This window comes from Sciurus vulgaris, assembly GCF_902686455.1.
Source record: "Sciurus vulgaris genome assembly, chromosome: 9".
Classification (NCBI taxonomy): Eukaryota; Metazoa; Chordata; class Mammalia; order Rodentia; family Sciuridae; genus Sciurus; species Sciurus vulgaris.
The window spans coordinates 77,309,086-77,335,774 of record NC_136469.1 but is presented as its reverse complement, the minus strand read 5'-3'; the positions used below and the strand labels follow the sequence as shown (position 1 = coordinate 77,335,774).

The following is a 26,689-nucleotide window of genomic DNA, read 5'->3' as shown; positions in this document are numbered from 1 at the left end:
ACACACACCAGTGGTATCGGGGATTGAAAATGCAGTAATTATTTTTTTAAGACAGAAGAGAAGAAAGCTATAGGTAACTGTTTCATGTCTTGAAGATAAGTAAGGCAATGTTGCTATTCCTGGCAATATGTTTCTGATAACAAGCAAGGTGTGGCAATTATTATCCATCCTTAAAGGAAGCTCTCACATCATGGGTTAAGAAAATGTGTTGACTCTACCATGAGAAGGGATTATGACCATTTTACAATGTAACTTCTTGGCAGCACAAGGATAGTCTAACTTTAGTGCTCTGTTGGGGTTTATCTTTTTTTTTCTTCTTATTCATGGCAGGGCTTTGTTCAAAATTATAATTTATAAAATGCAGTGACCCTAAAGTCTTAATCATTTTTATAAAATTTTTCTTTATAAGGAATTTTTAAAATCTTTTTTAGAGACTCAATGTATTTGAGACTCAACAGTTCATTTCATTTCAGTCTGTTAATTTCAACTAAAAGTAAAATTTATATTCATTTATTTTGAAGTCATTTATATTCCCCAATATATATTCTTTTTTTTTTTATTTTGGAGGTTTATCTTTTCTTAGAACTGAAATTCTTTTTCAGATGTTGGCCAAGGTTATGGTCAAAGGAAGACAGGGAAGTCTGGGGCTAGTTCTATGTCTTCCTCCGTCCTCAATCTTAGTATTTATTTTGGAAAGAATTTATGAAAATGGTAATTTTCTTGCCTTTGTTTTTGTGAGGATTACACATAGGTTATCTCGCAAATATTAAAAACTACAAATTGTACTGGGTTAGCTTAAACATGAAATTTAGAACGAATACCCTTCCAATTTCGTTATAGAACTACATCCTAATAAGCTGTTACCTAAGATCTTTTTGCTTCTTTAATCTTCATAACCTGTATTTTTACAGTTTTGATCATGTGTGCATGAAATTATTTTTACTATGGTGCCTCATGTTGTTGTACACTTTAGATGTCACTGAATGACATTAATGATTTCTAATGGTTGGGCTGGGATGCAGTTCAGTGATAAGGTGCTTGCCTAGCGTATGGAGGACTCTGGGTTCAATCCCCAGTAACACACACACACATATTTTTCTGTTTGCAGATAACACCAGGTCTGGCAAGCAGCTCAAATGTTAGCTCAACTGATGTACAATAAATATTTGAGCCCTTATGGTGTCGTGCAGTGGGGACATTTCAGCAAATAAGACAAAGTTCAGTTATCATAAACTTCGTATCTAACAGGGAGACAAAAATCTTAAAATCATGTGGAAGGTATTATCATCCTTTTGAGCATCTGAACCTCAGAGATCAGGGAATATGCTCAAGATCATCCCACTGGTAGATATTAAAGCGAAGATTCCAACCCAAGCAACTGTGGCCAGGTCTTGAATTTTTTAGCTACTGCTCCGCCAGTACAAAGTGCTCTGGGAATTCAGAGGACAGGTCAGTGAAAGCTGGAATAGTTGTATTCATTTCTTGTGCCTGCTATAACAAATTACCATAAATCTAGTGGCTTAAAAGGACAGAAATTTATTATCTATGGTTCTGGAGATCAGAAGTCCAAAATCAGCTTTATCGGTCTAAAGTCAAGGTGTCAGCAGGCGTGGTTCCTTCTGTACACTGAGGGGATGTGCCTGTTTCCTTTTTTAGCTTCCAAAGCCACCTGCATTCCTTGGCTCATAATGCCTTCCCCTCATCATGCCAATCTCTTGCTTCTGCTATTACATCTCTTACCACTGCCTTTTTTGGGAGGGAGGGTAGGGGGAGTAGCAGGGATTTAACACAGAGTTTTCTATGTGGTTTTCAGCCACATCCCTAGAGCTTTTTATTTATTTTTTTATTGAGATAGGTCTTGCTAAATTGCTGAGGCTGGCTTTGAACTTGTGATTTTCCTGCCTCAGTTTTCCAAATAGCTGGGAATACAGGCGTGTACCACCACGCCTGGCTGACTTCCCTGCCCTCTTATAAGGACTGATGATTATGTTGCACCCCTAGACAAACAGATAATTTCTGTATCTTAAGAGTCTTAACTCAGTCATTTGCAAAGAGACTTTTACCATGTCCTTTGGGACAAAAAGGACAAATTGCAGGAAAAAGAGAGACCTTCTAGTGAATTATCTTGACTTTCCTATGGCAGGCTCAGGGCTTCTGGTTAGTTTCCTACGACTGCCATTACAAACTACCACAGATCAGGTGGTTTAAAAAACAAATTTATTTCATCACAGTTCTGGATGCAAAATGGTTGAGATCAAAGTACTGGCAGGTTGGCTTTTTCTGAGGCCTCTCTCCTTTGTTTGCAGATGCCAGCTACCTTCTTGCTAAGTGTTCATGTGGTTGTCTCTCTCTGCAGGTATTTGTCTAGTTTATGTCTAGATTTCCCTCTTCTTATAAGGACATGAGTCACATTGGATTAGTATACACAATAAAGATCTCATTTTAACTCAATCACTTCTTTAAAGATCTTATCCACAAATACAGACACATTCTGAGATACAAAGGGTTAGAACTTCAATATATGAAGTTTTGTGGAGGATAAAAGTCAGACTATAACATACCAAATCAGTTAAATGTTGATGACAGCTGAGTTTGGCAGATAGGACAAGGTGCCAGAGAGATCCTAGCTGAAGACTGCCAGGATTCACATCCTGGCCTATTACTCCAGAAGCTGGGTCTCACCATCCTACCCACGGGCAGAATAGTCGTAATGACAAAAGGGTGTATGAGGGTGACCTGCGGACAGCAAAGAGACCAGCCCTGAGGGTAGAGGTTGGAGGCTGAGTTGGGAAACAGTAGGGTATGGCCTGCTTGTGAAGGCCTTTCCAGTCTGGTAAAGGCATTGAGCAATGCAGCAAAGAATTCAGGAAGAGGGAGAGGCAGCACTTGTGAAGTAATTTCTACACCCTGTAGTTTCCACTCTATCTCCACCCACATCATAATCTTATTTAAGATGATTGTCCACGATTTATAAAATTCTTTCACTCATTTCTCTACACAGACTCACAGAATCCAAAGAAGTCTAGGGCAAGCACTCTATCCACTGAATGGATTTCCCAAGGCAAGGCTGGTGGCTTTCACTGTCATAAATGTCTGGCAATATCTCTCATGATTATGCAAGGGACAGACAATCCTCACTGTAGGTAAATGACTGCTGTTCTTTCTGACCCTGAAATGTTTTGAGTCCTTGATTCTAGAGACTAATATCCTACTTCATCTTTTTTTCCTATCTCACCCTTACCCATTTATATTTTTCTGCTTGTCTGGTGGAAGACAAAAGCAGAAATGTAAAATAACTAAAATGATTCAGTTAAGTTTTAGCAGCTTTTGAGAGCAAGTGAATCTATGAATTAACTTTCTCTTCTCCTGTCCCCATTTATCACAAATGGCTGCAAGATTTTTATTGATTCCAAAATTTGTTTCAACTTTCATCAACTTAGAAAAATAAAACCACTGCCACTCATCCTCCTTTTAACTGAAGCCAGTGCTAACAGGTTAAGATGTTTAAGCTTTAAAAAATAAAATGTGATAGTATTAACAGATCAACAGATTTAAATTCTATCTTGATGCAGTGTAAGAATTAGATAAAATTAAAGGCAATCATATTTAATTAAAAGTAGGGTACCATGTTCCTACTTCTTCTTCCCTCAACTCATTGCTACTATAGCAGGGTTACAGTTGCTACTTCTGTCCTAAGTCTTAACACTTTCAGTGTTTCATCATTTGCTGGAAAAAGTTAAACAATTTTTCCTATCCTTATTGATCAGTGATGGGCATATATAAGTGTTCTTTCAGTTGCATTATCATCATTGTCATCAATATTATGCACGTTAACATTTACTGCTGCCTGCAACCCACATATATAAGTGACTCCTCTTCATCTCATTGTACATGATAGTCACTTAAATTAAGTAAAAGGTATTTTAGGTTAACAGTAAGTGCTGAAGGAAAAAAGCAATAAAGAGCAAAGAGACAGGAAGTATGGGTGATATTTGTGTAAAATTTTAGAAACAATGACCAAGAAAAGCCTGGTAGCTAGGAGCAGCGGTGCATGCTTATAGTCCAGTGACTTGGGAGGTAGAGGCAGGAGGATCACAATCCACTTAGAGAAAAAGAGGAAGGAAGGAAGGAAGGGTGGAAGGGAGGAAGTGGGGGAAGAGAAAAAACCTGCAGTAAAGGAGTAAGATCTAATTTTAACTCAAGCAAAATGAACAGTAAATGAAAAGGTCGTAGGGTAGGAGTCTGCCTATTTTAAGAACAGTAAGGCAGACAGCATGGTTGGAGCAGGTGTGAGTATGAAGAGTAATGAGAGATGAAGCCAGATCATGGAAGTCTAGCAGGTAATAGGATTCTAAGTTTGTATTGATGACCAGGGGAGATCTTGGAGGATTCTGGGCAGAGGAATGACATGACCTTACTTAGGTCACGTAAGAGAACTCCTCTGGTTGCTGTGTTGGAAACATTCTGAAGGGGTCAAAGGAAAGAACAGTACATTCAAACATGTTTCTATTTTATAAATTATAATTAGATAATATAAAAAATAAATAGAGATTACATTTTCCTACAGAGACATTCATTCAGATGAGATACACATCTGGGGTTTTCTAAAGTGCCAAAACTCATTATGATTTCCATAACTTCAGAAGAGAATTATAATGGGCAGAAGAATGCATCAACTTAAATACTCAAAGTCATCTCAAATCTTAGAGTCCCTGGTTTCTGTGACAGGGGAAAAATTTTGCTAGCAAACAGATGAATTAAAATCCAGGCAAATATGATCTATATCTTCATTTTTTGGTTCTTACTTCTTTAGCATATTGCACGAGTTGTATTACGTGCTTATAAAGCCTGAGTGTTTTGTCAGAATTTGTTTTACCAATTACTAAACTTATTTGCTAATTTTCTATTTTACTATCTTTATTTGTCTTTGTTTCATCTATCTTCTTTTCTTTCCACAAGTTCCCAAAGACAATCCCTAAAAAAATGATTATTCCTATTGTTCGGTTGGAGGTAAATTTGTCCCAACAATCCTCAGGTTTGTGGATGTCTAGAGTGTAAATCTGTAAGAGAAGAACATAATGCTGCATTGGTATCTCGTCAAGGCTTTGGGACATCACAAAGAAACAAATCAACACAGAGCAGGAAATAGTAGTCATTGGATTTTAAATAATGGGAAATACCGTACCCCAAATTGTCTCCCAATGTAGAAAAATCTGTTCATATTTTGCACTAGGAATCATCAAAAATGTGACCTAAAAATTTCTGGCTAATGGGTGTGCAAATGCTTTGAAAGGTAACTCATGCTATTCTTAGTTCTGACTGTTGGTTGAGCATCCCTAATTCAAATATATGAAATGCTCCAAAATCCAAAACTGACACCACAACAGACATGATACTACAAGTGGAAAATTCCACACCTGGCATCATGTGATGAACTTCAGTCAAAATGCAGATACACTAAAAACATTTTATAAAATTGTCCTCAGGTTATGTGAATAATGTGTACATGAGACAAAAATGAAGTTTGTTTTTAGATTTGGGTCCCATTTCCCATATGGATACGCAGATATTCCAAAAATCTAAAGTATTCCTGGTCTCAAACATTTCAGTTAAGGGATATTCCCTGTACTCAGAAAGCTCTTCCTTACACAGAGTGATCTGAAGTCTGCTTCCCTGTAACACCCATTTTCTGCTTCTAACTTTATTCTCTGAAGCAACATCTCTCAACCAAGAACAAGTCACATTTGGGCAGGACAACTTTATTGTGCAGGGTTGTCTGGTGCACTGAAATAATTAATATTCTTGGCTCTCACTCACTAGTTGTGTAAGAGAGAACCAGGCATGCTCCTATACATTTCTACATATTCTTCCCATTTCCACATGGAGAAGTGAATGTAGACACCTATATTGTGGCTAGTGACCTAGAATACACACATATTTCTTTCCCCCCATGGTAGCCCTGCAAATACGTTGTGAAAGTTTCATGTTCTTGTCTTACTTTTCCCTACGCATACGGAACTCATTATTATATGGTCTGCAGACTTTAAATCATCAGTTTCCTTTCTATTCAAATACTAGAAGGTTATGTCCATCTTAAAACATTTGCATTAAGGACTAGACAGAGGACTACATATGCAATTTAAAATATAAAGTGGGTTTCACAGATTCACTGTAATATTCATTGAAGCAAAGTCTCTCAACCAAGAACAAGTCACATTTGGGCAGGACAACTTTATTGTGCAGGGTTGTCTGGTGCACTGAAACAATTAATATTCTTGGCTCTCACTCACTAATTGTGTAAGAGAGAACCAGGCATGCTCCTATACATTTCTAAATATTCTGAACAACGTATTCCTATACATTTCTAAATATTCTGGTGAGTATTCTGAAATGACAATTTCCTGCTTTCTAGGCAGAACCCAGACATGTTTAGCATGTCATGACTTATCTGGCACTGGTCTCAATGGCAGAGAAACCCAAACTTCTGAATGATTAGTCTGCTAACCATCAACACAAAGACTAAAAAAAAAAAAGTTTGGTTTATCAGTCTGCTTTTGGAGCAATTCAATTAATCCACAAGTTTTATACATTGCTGAAAATTTCCCAGACACATCAGAAGTAATTCCAGGAAAATCAAAGGGGAAAATCCAAGCTTAAGTTTATAATATTTCTCTAACATAATTTAGTCAAATATTTAATATGACAAGTTGGGGCAGGGAAGGGGGCAATTCAAGGTAATACAAGTTGTTAAAGAAGTTCTTTGCTAAATACAGAGGGCACTTCGTTTAAATAATTTTTATAATTTATACCAAGGAAAAATGAGGGAAAAGTAAGAAAGAGTTCAAACCTGGTGAGCTAGATGGGCTCCGACAGTGGCCAGAGCAGCATAGTATGGTGCAGTTTGATCACTATTCAGTCCCACTAGGCTCAGAGCCCCCATCATGGCAACACTGAAGCCACTTAGCCACTGCTTGGTGTTTTCTTGGAACCGCAGTGCTGTAGACTTAAGACCAATCAGAGCATCGTCTCTTTTGTCCTAATATCAGAAAATAATAAGAAACTGTTTTTTGGGATTTAATTATATACCACAAATTTCATATTTCAAAATGTATAATTTAGCACTTTTAAATATATTCCCAAGGTTGTTCAACCATCACTGCTATCTAACTGCAGAAGAAATGGTCTTTTAAAGAGCATGCTGGTATGTCACAAGCTGTAAGAGATAACAGTAACTCAGAAACACAGGCTAATCAGTAATGAATGAGTAGGTTGAATCACAGTTATATGCCACTGCTAAAACCATCAGCCAGCTCTATTCCCATGTATTTTATTTCTTATGACCATAAAATGACTTAAATTATACCACATTACTATATCCTGATTAAAACTCAATTCTTCACAGAGCTCCTTTCTACCTCAAAGTTCTCAAGTCTCAATAATTTCTTATGTATTTTAATCTTGCTAAAATGCTCACTCACCACATAACCACATCCATCCCCTTGCACTTGTAGCCTAATTGATTCCTTGGCTTTCCCATTAAGTCCTTTTTGTTTATGCACAGGTAGGTCTTGATGGCACACTCATATCTAGATGTGTGGTCTCCCTCAGTAGCTGTAGTCACATGATATCAGTGGCAGCATGTTGAACTGTACACTCATCTGCAGACAGTCAGCGACCTGACAGGGTGGCTTTTGGGGACCAAATCTAAACAACAGTATGGGATTATTCTATTTCTTTTTCTTTCATACTATAATCACAATCAGGATGAAAACTGTCTCTTTAATTATGTCGATCATAAAAGTCTCAATGAGTACACGTATTTTACTGAATAAGTCAATTTAATTGGAATACAGTTATTCTAACCACTAGCTCCAGGCCTTACTATAAAAAGTGTCAATATCTCTCCTAAACTGTGAGTCAAATATCACTTCAGAAATAAGGCTGATTACAGATCTGCTTCTTCATATGTAGTGGTAATGGAAGAAACAGGATGAAATCCAGGTTGAAATATTACGAAAAGAAGTATTAAATCATGATACATTCTTTAAGCAAAAATTGAGAATACATAATCATAATTTAGAAGAAAAATATTGTTAAACATTTTTTAAAGTTCATAAATATATCCTCACCACACACACACAAATGGTAATTAATTATGGTGATGAGTACGTCAATTAATCTGATTGTGGTAATCATTTCACAATGTATATGTATATTAAATCATCACATTACATATCTCGAAAATACAAATTTTTCTGTCAGATGTATCTCAAGGTGGAAAAAAAGGGTTTAACTGTAAAAGGTCATAAATTAAAAAAATGCTAAAAAAGAAGTTTCTAAAATTAAACTTACGACAAAGTATTATCAAGAGCTATAAAAATGTGTATACCTTTAACTCAGTAATACCACTCATGAAAATTTACCTGAAAACCTCATATTTGTAAAGTGTTAGTGATTTATAATATTTATAAATACTATTTATAATTGTGAAAACTCAGGAACAACTTAAATGGCCAAAATAGACATGTTGGTAAATTTAAAATAACTATGGCATGCCAAGTTAGTGGATATTATGTAGTCTTAAAGTGACAATGATAAAGCATCAATAAAAATATGGGAAAATGCATACCACCTGTACCAAGTAAAAAAGTTGCCCAATGCAATGATTAGAGGCATACAGAGGGGAAACGTTGTATAACATTAAAAATATAGACTCTGGAAATTGGGTTTGAATCTCAGCTCTGCCACCTACTGTGTGACCTGGTCAAGTTACTTCACACATTTCCTTATCTGTAAAATGGCAATAATAAAACTACCTTGCATGCAGCCTATTATGGACATTAAACTAATATGTGTAAAATGTTGAAAATAGTGCCTGGAATATAGTAAATATTATTTAAATTCTTGTAAACAAAATAAATTAACTCTTTGGTTCACATACATAAACATGAAACATATTTTATTGGCATCATGGAATTGTGACTTTCTTCTTAGGAAAAAAAATCCAAGTTTCTCCTTAATTTGGTTCTTACTGTAAAGTTTTTTAAAAACAATATATAAAACAAAGTTAAGAAAAAAATTTATTTCTTTACCTGATGGGCATATATAGTATCATATATCAGTGTCCACATAACTCCAGAAAAATAAAGAGGCAGGCACACAGATGGATCACAGGAACCCTTGATAGCAGACCATCCAAGTAAAGTTCCCCAATTAAAAGTAAGCCCTATGATGAGTAAAACACAGAGGGGAAAAGTCAAAATGTACTTCAGAAATCCTCAGAGAAGGCGAGAGGCATCTATATATATTAAGAGCTTGCTGTTTTAGGCTCTGAAGAGACTGTTTCCTATGTGTTCCTTCATAAATTCTCTCAGCCCTGTATGGCACTTATTAGCACAAAATTACCAAAAAGGAAACAGGATCAGATTTTAATTAATAATTAAAATAACATAGCTAATAGAATAATATCACCCATAAGGTAAATAGGTTTAATGAGAACATTTATTCTGCCTGGTGTGGTGCCTGGTATAGTCAGTAAACAGCAACTGCTGGGGTCTGAATTTAGACCTAAAAACCTGAGTTCTTTCCATTACTACTCAACTTTCCCTGTAAATTACAGAATTAAGAGTATAGATGGGAACACTCACTAATTCTATAAGCCCATCCTCCATGAAGAATGTAAACATAACAGCTCCTAAATCTCTATTTGCAAGTCTGATCACTTCCCTAAGCTTCAGACTAGACACTAACATTCTGCTTAACACCTCTGCCTGTGAGTCTCTCAGGCACCTTAAATTCAATGTGTCCCTAACAGTTTTTTTCTCAGAAACCTCTTTTCTCCTTATATTGCCTATTTCCATTCAGAAAACTCCCTTAACTGTAGTCCTAAAGTATTCACACATGCCACACTGTACTATAATGACCTGTTTTATCTGTCTCCTTCTCTACCTCCTTAAAGATGGTCAATGTGTTTTGGTCATTTTTGTCTTCCAAGTACCTAGGATAATTCGTGGCACAGGTAGAAGCAGTGTTTAAAAAATGTCTGAAGGAAATGCAACAGCTTTTGAGTATTATCTTGTGGATTGGAAATGCTTAGGCTCCTTCTACCAAGACTCCCAGGTAGTTAAGAATATAATTTTCTACTTTTTTTCAATAATGAAAGAGAACATTCAATTAGAAGATCTTACAAGAAGATAAATAATTCTATCATGACTTTCCCACAAGTCAGGCTTTCATCAATTTGCTGGGGTGTCCTTTTGCTCTTTTGTGTATTGGAAGAATGGTCCCAAAACCTAGAATTCACTTGGAATAGTCTAGAACATTCCAGAAAAATAGAAAAGTCTAGGCGTAGATATTTTTGTAATAGATTTTGATTTACCTACTGACTTACCTATCTTTCTCTCTCTTCACCAACAAATAGTCTATTGAATACCCACCCTATGCTGAGTACTATATGCTAGATGTTGGGACATATGTAAAGAATGCCTTAACTCCTACTCACTTACAATTTATTAATGGGGAAACATAGGAGACTGTCAATATATTCTTGCTGAATTAATGTTGAAATGAGTAAATGCCACAGTAGAGGGCTATGGAGGTCTGGAGACTAATGTGTTCTTGGTAGGTCTAAGAAAGGCTTCACAGAATGGCTGCTGTCTAAGCTATCACATATACTTTTAATCCCTTGTTCTACCAGAGTGCTTCCTATCTCATTCCTCAAATTCTTCAGGGTACCTACATCAAACATCTTTTGACAACACGCCTAGATTTTTTTGGAGGGGAGGGAGGGTTGTTATTGAGAACTGAACCCAGGGGCACTCTACTATGGAGCTATATCCCCAGCCCTTTTTGAGACAGGCTCTGGTCAAGAGGCCTTGAACCTGCAATCTTCCTCTTCAGCCTCAGTGTAGCTGGGACTACAGGTGTGTGTCATAGTGCCTGAAACAACATGCACAGGCTTTTAAAAAAGATTCCAGAAAATGATGATAATTTAATAAATATGCAAGATTTTCTTAGCCAATAAGAATGACTAATTATCCTCTTTATAATATGAAAATTAATTTGCTTTGGAAAATTCATGACTCACTTGATATTTCATCTGTCTCTCTCCTATATATGATACATGAAAGTATAGGTTAAGAGTATCAAAGGAAATACTTAGCTATTCCAAGCTCACCCAAGGCTAACTGAGGCCAGTATGTAATTCTCTTCATTAGGGGGTAGGTGATGACAAGAAGTAAGGATGCTGCTCCCAGAGCTATACTAAAAACAGGAAAAACAGGATTAATCATTTAGAAATCGCTAAATATTTCAAGGCATTAGTAATACTAAGTGGAAAATATTTTTATCTTAAGTAATATTTTCTGTTATATAAAATTCTCTTCTTAGACTTTGACTTTTCCTATTAAAGGACTGATTAGAAAAATATTTCAAGCAAAATAATAGCTAACAAATATAGTACTTTTATATTAGGCACTATTCTAGGTACTTTATGTTTGTTAAGTCATGAGAATCTTCACAATGACCCCAGGAGGTAGGAGGCTTTATTCTCATTCCTTTTTGCAGATGAAGAAACTTACTTCTCAAGAAAAGGAAAGCAATTCTGGAACCATAAGATGTTCTTAAATACCCGAAGTTCATCTAACACCATCCCTCCAGGAATAACCTTCCAAAGTGCTTTTATGCTATGAGCCCAAGACATGCAATTAAGTCCAGTTTCTGAAAAGTAATACACATTTGCTGACACGCCCCCACGTACACACTGCATTGAAGCTTTCTGTAACAGTCATCTGATATACACATTGTGTCTCAGCTTAAGAGATCTAGGAGTCCTCCCACTTTTTTCTTCTGTCAATCATTAGTTATATGAGTCTGGGAAAGACATAGTTCCTCTTTCTGAAAAATGATTCTAATCATTCCTGCTTCCATGGACTTCAGAGATAATTATCAGCATAAATCAAATTATACATATACATGTGGGTACATACACACTTATAAAACCTAACAAAGAACCTGTGTACAAACACTGAAGGTAGTTCAGAACAAATTAAATGATGATCTCTTAATTTCTTTGGCTGAAAGCATTCTTGAAGCAGATTTTATAATGTGTGGTGGTTTACTGTATTTATACTTGTTAACTTACAGATGTTTCTCAGGTAGCCAATAAGCAACTTTGTGATAAAGCTAATTGTACTTTATTTTATTTCTACTTTAATCATTTCCAAGGAGAGATTTTATATATGATTATGAAAAATACATTTAATATACCTGTAGTAATTCAAACACAGAAGAATACCCAGTGCCAAGGTCAGCTGTCCCCCAAGAAAAACAAAGGACTGAAAAATTGAAATATCTCCAGCAGCTATCGGGCGATTTGCTGTTCTTGTAACCTTAACAAATAAAAACAGATACCTTAGCCTCATTTAATGACTCATTTATTTAAACATTTAATCAAGAGATTGGCCTATGGTAGGCACTAAGGTACGAACATAAATAGAATGAAAACAACACTTGAAGTTCTGCCAAGAATTAAAACTGCATACTTAAAACAGCTTTGAAAAGAGCTAAAGATTCTCATTCCCTATTTCCCATACCCATCTCCAAACAAACCAAACAGAGGAACTTCTTTATCTAGTTATTTCACTAAATAACTACTCAGCATAACAAATGCATAAGTTCAATTTTCATAAAGAAAATAGGCACAATACTAAAGAGAATTTGCAGGAAAGAGGAAGGTGCAAGAGATATTAGAGAGGCTATTATTACATGAATGTTTTGAGCACAGGAAGCATTACCTTTGGAATTCAGACATGAGAAAAAAGACAGATTATCTGGGTTTGTAAGTGGGGGTGCTTTTGCCAGGTTACTTAAGAATGTACCTGTGATATTCTATCAACTATACCCAAATGCTAAGATCAAAACCACTCTGAGAATGTGAACTGACAGAGCTGCTAAATAGACAAATTATATACACTAACTGTTCTTTTCCTTCATGAAATATGACTGTCTTAAATTCAACCACAAATAAGAATTTAACCAAAAATTTCAAAATTGCCAGAAGTTAAAAACTCAGAAACTGGGATATGAGAATCCAGCATTTGAATCCATCACTTACTGGCTGGGTAAATTTTGGCAAATTACTTAAGCTCTTCTAGCCTTAGGTTACCTACCTATTAGAGGAAAAATAGAAAGAAGTAATAATAGCACCTACCTTATATAGTAAATGCACTGAGGTATATAAGTATGCAATAAATATTATCTATTATTAACTTTATGACTGGTATCAAAGGTTAGCAAAATATGTTTTATAGGCCATATACAGTCTACTGCCTATTTCTGTGCAGCCAACGAGCTAAGAATGGTTTCTAACATTTTTTAAATGTTTAAACATTTTTTTAAAAGTAATGTAACACATTAAAATAATATGAAATTCAAACTTCAGTGTCTATAAAGTTTTGTTGAGAAACACAGCCATACCCATTTTTAACATATTGCATATGTATGTTTTCACATTCTAACAAAGAGTTGATTATTTACAACAGACAATTTGGCCTACAAAGCCTCAAATATTTACTAACTTGTTCTTTATAGAAAAAGTCTGCCAATTTGATTTACATCATACTTCACTATGCAATAAAGCAACTTATCCAAAACTGTAATGATATATCCTAGTTAGAGTACCACACTTGAATCTTCATTCCTGATTTGGTTCTAAAGCTTCAAATTGGAAATATTATTTTTATATTTATTTCAAGGTATTATCATTATTCTAACAAGTGTATGAGTGTTCACAAGGTGCTACTATTCTAAGACCTATAATTGCATTGTTTCACTGAATCCTCATAGCCATTCACAAGCTCTTGACACTTCTAATGTTAATGTTAATGAAACTGAGGCAGAGGCTCTGTAACTTTCCAAGGTCACAGGTGCTATGAGATAGTAGTCGTCCATCCTACTAACCACATCACTAAAAAATAGATAAACTGCCCCTTCAATATGCTAGTACAGAATTACCTACCTAAATTTGAAAGCTGCAAATAGACAAGTAACAATAAACAAGGTTGAAGATGATACAACATATTGATCAAAACATATTCTATGAAACCAGAATGACCACAGTTACAAAAACGAATTATTAATATCTGTGTGTTAAGGATTATTTCAATGTTCTTAACCTAATATTTGTCATATTATCACATGACTGATAAATTATAATACATCAATGAAGATATTAAACCTATGTGTACCTTAATGAGAATTCACTTATTATGTAGTATCTTAACAATTTATTTAACATGCAATGCAATTAGACAATAAATTCTTGGTGAATAATACTAAAAAAAACATGAAATGCCTTAAGCAAAAACGCTGGGCCATGAACATGTCCTTTATGACACTCATATTGCCTTTAAAAAATAAGGTAAGCATTAAGCATTATAATTAAGTCAAGCTTTTTAAGTCATCCTTTAAAAAGAGATACATATAATATTTAAAAATTCAGGTTAGCAAAACTACCTCACAACATTTATTTAGTGCTCTGTTGTAGGTCAATCTACAATATGGATTCTAAACAGAGAAAAATGGTATGTAGGAGATATTTATCAGTTCCCTTTCATCCAGGGAGAAAAAAAAAATCACTTATGGAGAACTAAAATGTTCATACTTTGTTAATTAAAAAATGGAAAAAGGTGGTTGATATAAATGTAATTTTTAATAAGCTTTTTCTTTTGAAATAATTATAAAATTACACGCAGTTTTAAGAATATAGAAATCCCACGTACCCTTTATCCAGATGCCACTAATAACATTTTACAAAATTACTGTACAAGCTAGGTGTGGTAGCGCATGCCTGTAATCCCAGTGACTCCCAGTGACTTAGGAGGTTGAGATAGGAGGAATGCAAGTTCAAAGCTAGCCTCAGCAATTTAGTGAGGATCTAAGCAATTTAGTGAGACTTTGTGTCAAAATAAAAAATAAAGGGACTGGGGATGTGACTCAGTGGTTAAGCACCCCTGAATTCATTCCCGACACCAAAAAACAAACAAACAAAAAACCCACAAAAAACAAGGAAACAACTGTACAATCTTAAACCCAGGATTCTGACATTAATGCAAGCAAGATATACAACACTATTATCACAAGGATTCCTTGATTTTGCCCTATGAGAGACACATCTACTTACCTCCTGCCTCCATTGCTTCCATAATTCCTGGCAACTAATCTATTCAGCATTTCTATAATGTTGTCTTTTCTAGAATGTTATATAAATCAAAGCAGGAAGTATATAACCTTTTCAGATTTTTTCTTCCCTCTCCACATAATTCTTTGGAATTTCATCCAGGTTGTTTCATGGATTAATAATTTGTATCTTTTTGTTTTATAGTTTTCCTACTATGAATGTACCATATATTGTTTGACTATTCACCCACTGAAGGACATCTGGTTGTTGCCAGTTTGTGGCTATTATAAGTAAAGTCCATATAAACATCTGTGTACAGATGTTTTGTAAACCTAAGTTTTTCTTTCTCTGGAATAAATGCATAGGAGGGCAATTGCTAAACTGTATGGTAGTTGCATATTTAGATTAACACGAACAAACCAAACTCCCAACCTTAACCTTCTCACTAGCAATGTATAAGTGATTGCTTTTCTGCCCTCTTGCCAGCATTTGTTGTTGTCACCTTTTTTTTAAACTTAGTTATACATGACAGTAGAATGTATTTTAACATCTTATACACACATAGAGTATAACTCCCATTTTTGTGGTTGTACATGATGTGGAGTTACATTGGTTGTATATTCATATATGAACATATGAAAGTTATGTCTGATTCATTCGACTGTTGTCACTATTTTTTAGTTTAGTCATTCTGATAGATTTGTATTTATATGTCACTGTAGCTTAAATTTGCATTTACATGAAAGCTAAGGATGTTGAACATATTTATATGAGTTATTTGTAATCTGTATGTTCTCATGGATGACGGATACCTTTATCCATTTTCTAATTTAATTTATCACCTCAGTTTTGAGTGTTCTTTAAATATTCTGAATATCAATTTCTTGTTGGGTATTTGGTTTGCAAATTTTTCTTACAGTGTGTAGCTTATCTTTCAATCCTTTTAACAGGATCTTTTAATCCTTTTAACAGGATCTTTCACTGATCAAAATTTGTTTTCATGAGGTCCAATTTAACAATTTCTCCTTTTATGGATTATGCTTTCAGTATTTCGTTACAACTGGTTTCAAGATTTAAAATTTTTCCTTGGTTTTAAAAGTTCGATTATAATGCATTTTGTGTGAAATTCTTTATCGTGTTTGGCAAATGCTCACATTGTTAAATATGTATATTTGTCTTTTACCAAATTTGAGACATTTTTGGCTATTATTTCTTCAAGTATTTTCCAACCCACCCTATTTTTTCCTATCTTCCCAAGATTCTAATGGAACAAATGCTAAATCATTTGTTCTGAGACTGTTCATTTTGGGGGTCTATTTTGTTTTCCTCTTTGGGTAATTTCTAGTCTCTTTCTAGTTCATTGATTCTTCCTCTGTCTCTCCCATTCTGCTGTTGAACCCAGTCACTAAATTTTTATTGGAATTATTGTATTTTTTAGTTCTAAAATTTTCATTTGGTCCCCCTTTATGCTTTCTATTTCTTTGCTGATACTTGATGATTTTTCATTTGTTTCAAGCAGTCTGACACTGCTCACTTAAGCATACTTATGATCACTGCTTTAAAAATTGTCAGATAATTCTAATATTCCTGGCCATCCTGATTGTTCATCTGATCGTCTTTTTTTTAACTCTAGTTGAGATTTTCCTAGTTCCTGGTATGATGAGTGATTTTTAATTGAAACCTGGACATTTTGAGTATTGTTATTAAGACCTGGGTCTCATTTAAACACTGTTTTAGCTGGCTTTTTTATTTTTTAATTTTTTTTGGGATTACACCCAGGGGTGCTTAACCATTGAGCCACACTCCTAGCCCTTTTTATATTTTATGTAGAGACAGGGTCTTGTTGAGTTGCTTAGGGCCTTTCTAAGTTGCTGAAGCTGGCTTTGAACTTGCAATCCTCCTGCCTCAGTCTCCTGAGTCGCTGGGATTATAGGGGGTACTATGCTGGCTTTTTTAGACACTGCTTTGGCAAGAGAAGGAGGTGTGGATGCTGCTTAATTACTATCAGATGGTGTCATAAGTTCATGTTTACCACATGGACTTCACTGACCTGCCAAGTAGGCTTATGTAGGGTATTTTAAAATTATATTTATATTTTATTTTATTACGTCATATTTATTTATTTATTCATTTATTTATTTTTTGTCTGTGCCTACTGGTATTCCCAGATTGCTGGCTCCTTTAGTTCCAATACTGGGATATGAGGTAAAAATTAAAAACCCAGAAAACTTAACACTGTGTTGTTCTTTGGGTTCTGAGGTTCCTAGCCAGTCTACCATCTTTCCTCTATAGTCTTCCTTTTTTTTTTTTTTAATTTATTTTTATTGTAAACAAATGGGATACATGTTGTTTCTGTTTGTACATGGAGTAACAGCATACCATTTGCATATTCATAAATTTACATAGAGTACTCTATAGTCTTCTTATGTTTTCTTTATATATAGTGTCCAGGAGTTTTAGTTATATTTAGTGGGAAGAATAGGGAAAAGTATGTCTACTCTATCTTCCTGGAAGAGAAGTCAAAAATCTATGTAATTAGCTTTAACACTAGTCAAAAGTATGGGACTGGGTTAGGAATGTGGCTCAGTGGTAGTGCGGTTGCCTAGCATGCATAAAGTCCCAGGTTCGATCCCCAGCACTGCCAATAAACAAAAACAAAAAGTACCTAGACTTAAACTTTAGAACCTACCAACTAAGATAAAACAACTTAGAAAGTACAATTTTGCATTTCATCTTTAAACTCCCTATTCACTGAAATCACGTCTTAGTTTTTATAGGTTACCAAGAATAAAATGCTTTTCAAGTATTTATTTTCAAATGTTCACTTGCATAGACAGAAAGTAGGATTCATTTATAGTACTTTCTCATTTTAGGTAAGCCTTTACATTGATTTAGCAAAAAAAAAAAGGGAAGGAAGAACTACTCTACTCTAAACATGTCCAAGAATTATTTTGAAGTCTCATTCTCATTCTTATGGGATACAGAATGAAGAACTGATTAGGAAGTGAATCTTCAAATAAAGAAAGTGTGCATCTGCTGGCAAATCAAGACATCCTAACTGTGTCAGCATGGCATGCTGATGCTTTACCACACAGCTCCTTCTATCCTTCTATTACATCCTATCTCCAGTACACACAAACCATGTAGCTGCGGTTACCAAACGTTATATATTATCTCACACTATTCTCTTCATCCTCTAGTCCACTCTTTTTCTGCCATCTTATTCTGATCAATGTCAAAGTTTGTTTCCCTCCCCAACCTGAACGTTCATGCTGACCCTCTCCTTTAAATTTAAGTAGGCAGTCTTTAATTACCTGATGATCAGGAATATTTTCCTTCATGCAACCCTAGAACCTGTTGCTGGGTCACATACACAGTATTCAAATGTTTTTGAATTAAAAATAACATTACATGGCACTGTTCTATAAACTAATAATTACTATGTTGCCTTGCATAAGGAAAATTCAGACGGGTATGAAAGACAAGGGGTACTAATTCAATTTACGTAAGTTTACAGAAGATTATTCACTTTATATAATTCACTATGAGTTTCTTTCCCCCATCCACTCTTTTTTGTGTGGTGCTAGGGATGGAAATCAGGGCCTCACATATGTTAGACAAGTGCTCTACCACTGAGCTATACCCCTAGCACTTCACTATGTGTTTCTTTTAAACTCAAAGTTCATGTGATTATTTACTTGAGCATTTTATGTTCTTGGACTGATTATGACTGATTGCTAAGATAAAAAGCAAACAACATGGCCTCTTTCCTTGAGAAAATAATGGTCTGTTAAAGAACAAAGAAAAAATTATACTTATGCATTAGAATATACACAAAAAATAATCCATTGAAATATAATACAGCCAACTGTTAAATTTTCTCTGGGGCTCTGAGGAGGAGATAAAGAGGACTTGTACTTTCTACCCTTTGCATTTCTATACTGTATGAATTTTTCAGAATTTAAGCATGTATAATTTTCTAGGGAGAAAACAGAATACAGTTGCCCCTTATCCACTGGAAATATGTTCTAAGATCCTCATTGGATGCCTAAAACAGCAAACAGCAACAAACCCTAAGTATACTATGCTTTTTCCTATGCATACATACTGAAGGTAGTTAATTTATAGATTAGACACAGTAGGATATTAACTAGGATAGTTAAAAATGAAATAAAATTATAACAATTTATTTTAATAAAAGAGTTCACCATACTACTCAGAATGGTGAACAATATAAACTTACAAATTGTTTATTTCTGGGACTTTTCATTTAATTTTAGCTGATCTTGGAGAACTGAAACCTCAAAAGGCAAAATCAAGGATAAAGGGGACTCCTGCATAACCAATGCTTACAGGACTGCCTTTCTTTATTTAAATTAAGATTTGATATGAAAGCATAGTTAAGGCTCCAAATATATCTTAATGGAAGGGACAGCAGATCTTTTGGACACTAAAAAGTTCAGGGTGGATTTTTTCACTTTTACTCCTACCCTTTAACTCCTTTATACTCAGCAAATTCATGTCCCATGCTACTCTTGTGTTGAGGAAGAAAGTAACTAAACTTGACAACACCAGCTTTTCAAGTGACACATTTCTCATGCTGGCTTTCAGTGAGGACATTAGTTGATCCTGTAGCTTTTTATGGCATTCCGAAGTGATGCCACCATGTTATTCTGCAGAATTCAGAGAAGTCACTCTGTTATTTTTCAGGATACAATTACCTTTTTATCGTAGTCACAGTCCCACATGTCATTAATAGTACAGCCTGCTCCACGCATCAGAATAGCTCCAGCGCCAAAGAGGGATAACATGTACCAATCTGGAAAACAACCTTGTTCAGCTGCCAAACCAATGCTCCAGGTACATGGCAAGTACAGTAGCCAGGTTCCTAAGGAGAATAAAAAGACAAAACAGGTACAAATTCCCATCAGTTTACTGGTTTTATTTTTTTAAATGCCACATGTCATTGATGTAAACAGCACTATAAGCAAAGTTAAAAAATAAATGATGCAACTGGGAAAACAAATATTTCAAAGGATTGTTCTCACTAATATGTAAAGAGCTCCTAGAAATGAAGAAGAGATCAATAGTCCAATTAAAAATGGACAAAATACATAAAAGAAGTCTACACAAAAATGTTGGAGGCCGCTGCCCTGTAGGGCCCGCAGTGGTGGCTGGCCTCGCCCTATGACGTCGAGAAGCCCAGCTGCAAGTGCTTTCTATTGGCTGACTGATCTCCTCCGCGTCCGTGCTTAGCTCGTGATCAGTACATGTCCTCATTACCCACCATTAAGTCTCCACGAGCCAAACACCTGACCCATTAAGGTGATTGGCTGTTATATCCCATAAAGCTGCGTACTTTGCGCGACGGGGAGAGCAAGCAAGGCAGAGCAAGCAAGGCAAGGAGGGCAGGCAGCAGCTGCGGGATGAGAAAAGAGGAGAGGCGGCCGAGGCGCGATGAGAGAGGAAGAAGAGAGAAGTGACAGCTGCACAAGAGAAAAGAAGGAGAGAGAAAGCTGCACGACAAGAGAAGGAGGAGAGAGAGAGCTGCGCGTCAAGAGAAGAAAAAGAAGATGGCGGCAGTGGAGGAGGAGGAAGAACCAGGCACTCAGCTCAGAAGCTCTCCCATAAAAATAAAGACCTTAAAACTTCATTTGAGAGCCGAGTCTTCATTGTACTCGCTGGACGAGGCACAAAAAGAAATACAAATAGCTGTTATTCATGTGAAGAGACACTCAACTTTGAGAAACACACATTAAAACTACAATGAGACATTTTTCACCTATAAGACTGGCAAAACCCAAAGTCTGATGATACACCCTGGGAGTCAGACACTGATGTATTTCTGATAAGGTTATAAAATGGTCCTATCTTTACAGAAGGTAACTTAAAATTTTTAATGCTATGAATATTTATAAAACACACATCTATATATAAAACAAATACATATATTTGAGTGTAAGTATGTTCACATACCATGTCAGTAAGGGCACATTAAGAACACAATAATTGCTTCTGGGAAGGGGAACTACATGAATAAGAGACAGGGGTGGAGACTTATTTTTCACTCTCCCCTGGCAACTTCTGAATTCTGTATCATTTGCAAATATTAGCTGCTCCAAAAAGTTAACAGAAACTTTCTTTATTGTTGTTAGTACAATACATACACTGAGATGGTCTTAGAGGAGAGGATTTATTACCTTACAGCTTTTTGTTATTTTGTAACATATGTTGCAACTACATGTACAGATGGAGTTAATTTTTAGTATTTAACCCACAAACTGATGAAATTAAGCAAATAGATTATACAGATAATAGACTGTACACATGAATTTCAATAAATATTCTATTTCTAAAAGAAAGCCTTTCAACTAATATTTGGATATGGTGCCAATTAGATAAAACTCTGAGTTTTCTTCCTGTATTCAGGAACACAGAGAAAAAGGATTCCAGGATAAATAAAGATCAAATTCTGCACAAAATATGGTCAAATGGGGCTGGGGCTGTGGTTCAGTGGTCGAGTGCTTGCCTGGCATGTGTGAGGCACTGGGTTTGATTCTCAGCACCATAAATAAACAGATAAATAAATAAGTAAATAAAGGTCCATCGACAACTAAATTTTTTTTTTTAAATTTAAAAAAAGGTCAAACGACTAATGTTCCCAAAATCATTTACAAGTGTAAATTTATTCATTTACAAATATTTGTGAAGCACACAGAAATACAAAGGTGATCAAAAAAGAGCTGGTTTCTATTTTCATAAAACTTATAAATCAAAAGTAAGAAATTAGTTAAATGAGCAATAACAATAAAAGATTAATCCAACAACTGGGCAGGAACAAATTCCTCTAAAGGGATAAAACAGAGCCATCCAAGTTATTTGGGGAGGAGGTGAAGAGGAATCAGGGAATCTTTTTTCTAACGGGTGGTTAAATTCACAGAACAGAGAAAAGGCAAGGAGAGACCTCAAGCTAAAACCTTGAGACATACCCAGTCCAGTATCTGAATTCAAGTTGTCCTAGAGAGATTCATATTTAGTGTACCCTATCTAAAACAATAACATTAACAAATATTTACTGAATGTTCACAAAACGTTAGCCACTGTCCAATATTTTCTATATATAAACTCATCCAAGCCTCAATAATATCATAAAATAGGTATTATTAGTACCTTACCTTATAGATAAAGAAATAGAAAAACAGAGGTTAAGTAAAGATAATAGGTTTGACTACTTCCTTTACCTTGGAGTTACCAGTAGAGCGCAAGGAACAGTGGAATAGCTGATACTGTCCTCCTAGTCTCGAGAAGAATCATTTCACAGCTATTGTTTATTTGTGTAAGTAGAACTGAAGTTTCCATTAAAAAATTTTTTTAAAAAATTCTAGAGAGAAAATGTACATCCACTTATAGTTTATCATGTTAGGAACAAAATTTCCTTGGTCAGAAGTCTGTCTTGTAAGTACTGGGCACTTACTGATAGGTATCTGTACAGTTCCCCTACAGATAAGGAGGGCTCCTATAGAAAACGGGAAAGTCAAAAGACTTCTCGGTTCCATGTCTGCCACTTATAAGCTGAGTGACACAAGACACTAAATTATCTGAAGACTCACATCTGGGTTTCATCTGTAAATGAGGGAAAAGAACATCTACCTCATGGAGTTATTGTGACAATACCAATGATAATGATTATGAAAACTATTATAGATATGTAGTGCTTCCTATGTGCCATAAGCTTTCATAGACCACTTAGGAATTTCACAACAATGCTATGAGACAGGTATTATTTTTATTACATTCATTTTATAAATACAGAAGCTGAAGCAGTGAGAGAGTAATTTGCCCAAGGCTATATAGTCTATGCCCTAAATTGAATGCCATCAATTTTTATACCTAAAATCTCTACATAACACTTAAGTTCTACTTATTCTTTTGCCTCTACTAATTCCCAACAACATTCTTTTTTCTGTCTTCCCCAAAACATCTTTATTCTTTATGCTTCCTCTGTAAAGAAAGACAGAAGGTGGGCCTGGTGCTGCACGCCTGTAATCCCAGTGGCTTGGCAGTCTGAGGCAGGATTGAAAGTTCAAAGCCAGTCACAGAAACTTAGTGAGGCCACAGGCAACTCAAAGACACTGTCTCTAAATAAAATATTTTTAAAAAGGGCTTTGGGATATGGTTCAGTGGTTAAGCTCCTCTGTGTTCAATCTCAGGTACCAAGAAAAAAAAAAAAAAAAAAGATGTAGAAATAGAAGAAATGTTTATTATAGAAAAGGACCAAATCTCTGAGGAATGAAATAAAATGATCAAATTCTGAGAGGTGATAGGCAGATCAAAGTACCTGTAAAAAGTGAGTCTAATATGCATTCACTAGTTGTAGATTACCTTTAAGAAAACATAATCACCCAAAAATTAAACTGCCAATTTAATGGAACGAGCGCCACCTACTGAAACTTCCTGAAAAATGTTGATTGACCCATTTTAAAGAAGTTATTCTGCCTTCAAAAACAATGAAATCTACTGGCTTATGAAAGTAACAAGATATAGCTACCAAAAAGTAAAATAATACACACACAATTACCTTATGGGAGAACTTAAATAAAGAAATATTAAACCACAAATTCTCTCAATTACTGTCTCTGGCATATGGTAGGAGTTCAAAAATGTTTGTTGACTAAACTCTTAAGTTTTTTGAAAAATCTGTAATAATTTTATTTAGAATCAAAGTATGTATCTAAAGGCTGGAATCTTAACACGCATAACACAATTTTCTCTAATAGCCGCTTCTGTAGTAATAATGACTTATGCTTCTTGAGCCCTTGTTATATGCCAGGCACTTCAATGACAACCTTATAAAAGTCATTATTAGTATCTTCCCTTTATACATAAGAAATCAAGCCCAAAGAGGTGAAGTAATTTAACTAAGTTTCCTCATATGTGTGGAATAGAGATCCAAATCTAAGAGGTCTGGCTCCAAAACTTGCTCATAACCCCTTTATAGCCTCCTGTTACATGGCAACATGTCCAGTCAGTAAGAAGTCAGAGGTTTAATTATGGAAATGGTAATAATGGCAGCTGTTAATCTGTTTTGAATGGCTGTCTCTCCTACATGCAATGCAGGAGCCAAGAACAGAAATGACGGTCAAGCTTTAGATTAGAACTGGGTTTAGAAATTTATGTCTATCAACTTGAATCTGGTCCTAAAATGTAAGAGGTCATCCCAATGATGGCAGGGTTATACTTATTATTTAATATATTTTTATATTTAATTGCTAAGTATTATGACTCAGTTCTCTGATTCCAAATAGTAGTACATAAATCTAGACTCTAATTGGGGGGGTCTTGAATGGACAAAGGCCAAATGAATACATCCAGGCATTTGAATGTGTTTCCACACCCTGATATGGCAAATGTGACACCCACATTAGCTCGAATACAGTCTTATCTTCTTTCTCCTTGTTATTCATCTTCTTCAGTCCACCCTTGTCTCCCACTATTTTCTATACCCTTTTGGAGTTGCAGGTCAGGCTCATACTCTTACTGCTCCAACACTACACCCCTTTGGATCTTTGCAAAAATATTTCTCCCTCCAAGTCTCTCTCCTCTGCAAAATCAAAATGTTCTTTGGAGTACAATTTCTTCTTAAAACTTTTAAAGGTTTTTAAAAAAAGTTTTTTATGGAGACCCATAGTGATTTCTGTAGTGCTCAGTGGGCTGCCCAGCCAGCAGACGCAGCACTCTGCCCCGGTGTACCCGCCGGGTGTCACCTGGCCATGGCAGGCAGCAGGCAGGGGCAGGGTTTGCCCTGCAGTCTGGCTCTCACCTTGGGCCCAGGGCTGCCTATGACCAGCCTACCCTACGACCTCGGTGGGGCTACTTCCTGGGTGGTGGGGCACAGAACACACCTGCGGGGAAGGCAAGGAGGCCTAACAGCACCCCAGTGGTCAGTCTGCCATCCTAGCCAGTTATTGGTCCACCTGTCAGCTTGTGCTCGGCAGCCATTGGCTTAATCTGTAGTCCCCGAATTTTAACTGCTCAGCATTGGCCCCATTGTCCTTAGTCCGGGAAATTCAACTATTTAGGCGAAGCTCCCCCGCCTCCCGCCCCCATGCTCTCGCGTGCTCTCTCTCTCTTCAGGGCAGACACTGTTAGTCTGCCCAGTAAAATCTCTTGTGTGAGTTCCCCTGTCTGGATTGGTTTGTCTGGGCGCTTTTCACTTTTCAATTTCTCTTTTTTTCTGCAGCACTTATGTCTGTACTAATCATATCTGATTCCAAACTTTCCCAGTTCATCAACTATCTTTTTCAGACATACCAGAATCCTCAAAAGCAGGGAGTTTCCATGGCTCTTTCTATCCCTAAGTCTAGGGCAATGTGACAGGAATTTGTTAATTCATTTAATAATACTGCCAAACAATGTTCGAGAGTAGAATAAGTCCCAGGTATATGGAGCTTATATTGCATTAGAGGAGTCAATAAGTGCATACAGATAGTCAATGATGACTGCTATTAAAAAAAAAAAAGGCGGGGGGGGGGTAAAGAGGAAGAGAGTGAGGTGGTAGGTGTTAAATGGAAGGTCTGGGAAATCTCAGCGGGTGATAAACTGACATGTACTTGCTGCCTTCTAATATACTAAATCTTTGCGTTACGGGTGATACAGGGGGGAAAAAAACCTCAGCACCGAACCATTAGCTTCTTCTGGTCTGGCTCTGACGAGATTTTAGTTTCTTCAGCGTCTTATCTTTTAATTATTTGCTAGAAGTGCTCCAACACTGTAAAGTTGCAAATGCAGGGCTACGAGAACGCAATGTTCCGCTAAATTCAACATTTGGACCAGTGGGCTTTTTGCCTGACTCTAGGACTCAGAACTCAGAGGGTGTGAAAGCCGGCCGGTCCCTCCGGAAACAGTCCCGATCCCATTCCGAGGTGATTCGTCCTAGAATACACGGCGCCCGGCCGCCAAGCCGGCTTTCGGGTGCTCCTTTTCAATACGCCCGGCTGGCCAACACGGACAGTTCCAAGGGGTACGCTCGGAGGCCCGCGGTCCGCAGAGCCCCGGACCGCCCTTGCCGCGCGCCTGCCCGCACTCACCAATAGGCTTGTCCAAACGCATGAGGCGCAGATAGGGCTGCAGGGGGCGGGGCGCCGAGCTTACGACCGCGGCGGCCGACAGGCTGAGCGGGCGCCCGTGTGGCTGCGGTGAGGCTGGGGACCGCCAGTCTCCCGCGTGGGGCGCGCTTGCTGTGTGCGCCAGGCCCAGGGCACTGCAGCTCGAGTCACGCAGCCAGGCGGACGCCCGGGCCCGCAGGCCCCGCGCGAGCGCCACTCCACGAAGGCCCAGCATGGCGCTCGAGAGGGCGCGGCGCTGGGTGACGTCATCTCCCGGCGTCGGGTCGTAGACAGGCATGCGCAGTGGCATCAGGGAATGATTGCCCTTGCTGAGGCGGCTGGGTGATCGTCGTGGTCGCTTTACCTTGTAAAGGGGCGTGTGTGGGTACATTCCTGTTATCAACTT

At 36.6% G+C, this 26,689-nt stretch overlaps 1 protein-coding gene and 1 long non-coding RNA gene across 5 annotated transcripts in view; one reads left to right on the top strand and one right to left on the bottom strand.

The window, feature by feature from the left end:
- LOC306669395 overlaps positions 1-26,689 on the top strand; it is a 68,640-nt gene that overhangs the window by 21,573 nt on the left and 20,378 nt on the right. For 2 of the 4 annotated variants that reach the window (XR_013766091.1, XR_013766094.1), the window contains exon 1: positions 25,937-26,198. This is a non-coding gene — a long non-coding RNA (uncharacterized lncRNA). Of the gene's footprint in view, positions 1-25,936; positions 26,199-26,689 lie in introns of those variants that run through there. The other 2 variants (XR_013766092.1, XR_013766093.1) reach the window with 2 other exon arrangements.
- On the bottom strand, positions 2,201-26,689 carry COQ2 (coenzyme Q2, polyprenyltransferase). Its single transcript, XM_079153295.1, has 7 exons — positions 26,266-26,689; positions 19,900-20,066; positions 12,268-12,389; positions 11,177-11,262; positions 9,093-9,226; positions 6,848-7,036; positions 2,201-5,060 (listed from the first exon to the last, which is right to left on the bottom strand). Exons 1-7 carry the CDS (start codon positions 26,672-26,674, stop codon positions 4,896-4,898), a joined length of 1,272 nt encoding a protein of 423 aa, XP_079009421.1. The 5' UTR covers positions 26,675-26,689; the 3' UTR covers positions 2,201-4,895.

What these genes read in the sequence shown, in the direction of transcription:
- COQ2 (XM_079153295.1), bottom strand. Translation starts at nt 26,674, where the DNA reads ATGTACCCACACACGCCCCTTTACAAGGTAAAGCGACCACGACGATCA. An exon ending in GCGTTTGGACAAGCCTATTG is followed by an intron (nt 20,067 to 26,265) that starts GTGAGTGCGGGC and finishes TATTCTCCTTAG; the next exon opens with GAACCTGGCTACTGTACTTG. An exon ending in CTGGCCTCAGTTAGCCTTGG is followed by an intron (nt 9,227 to 11,176) that starts GTGAGCTTGGAA and finishes TACTCATCATAG; the next exon opens with GGCTTACTTTTAATTGGGGA.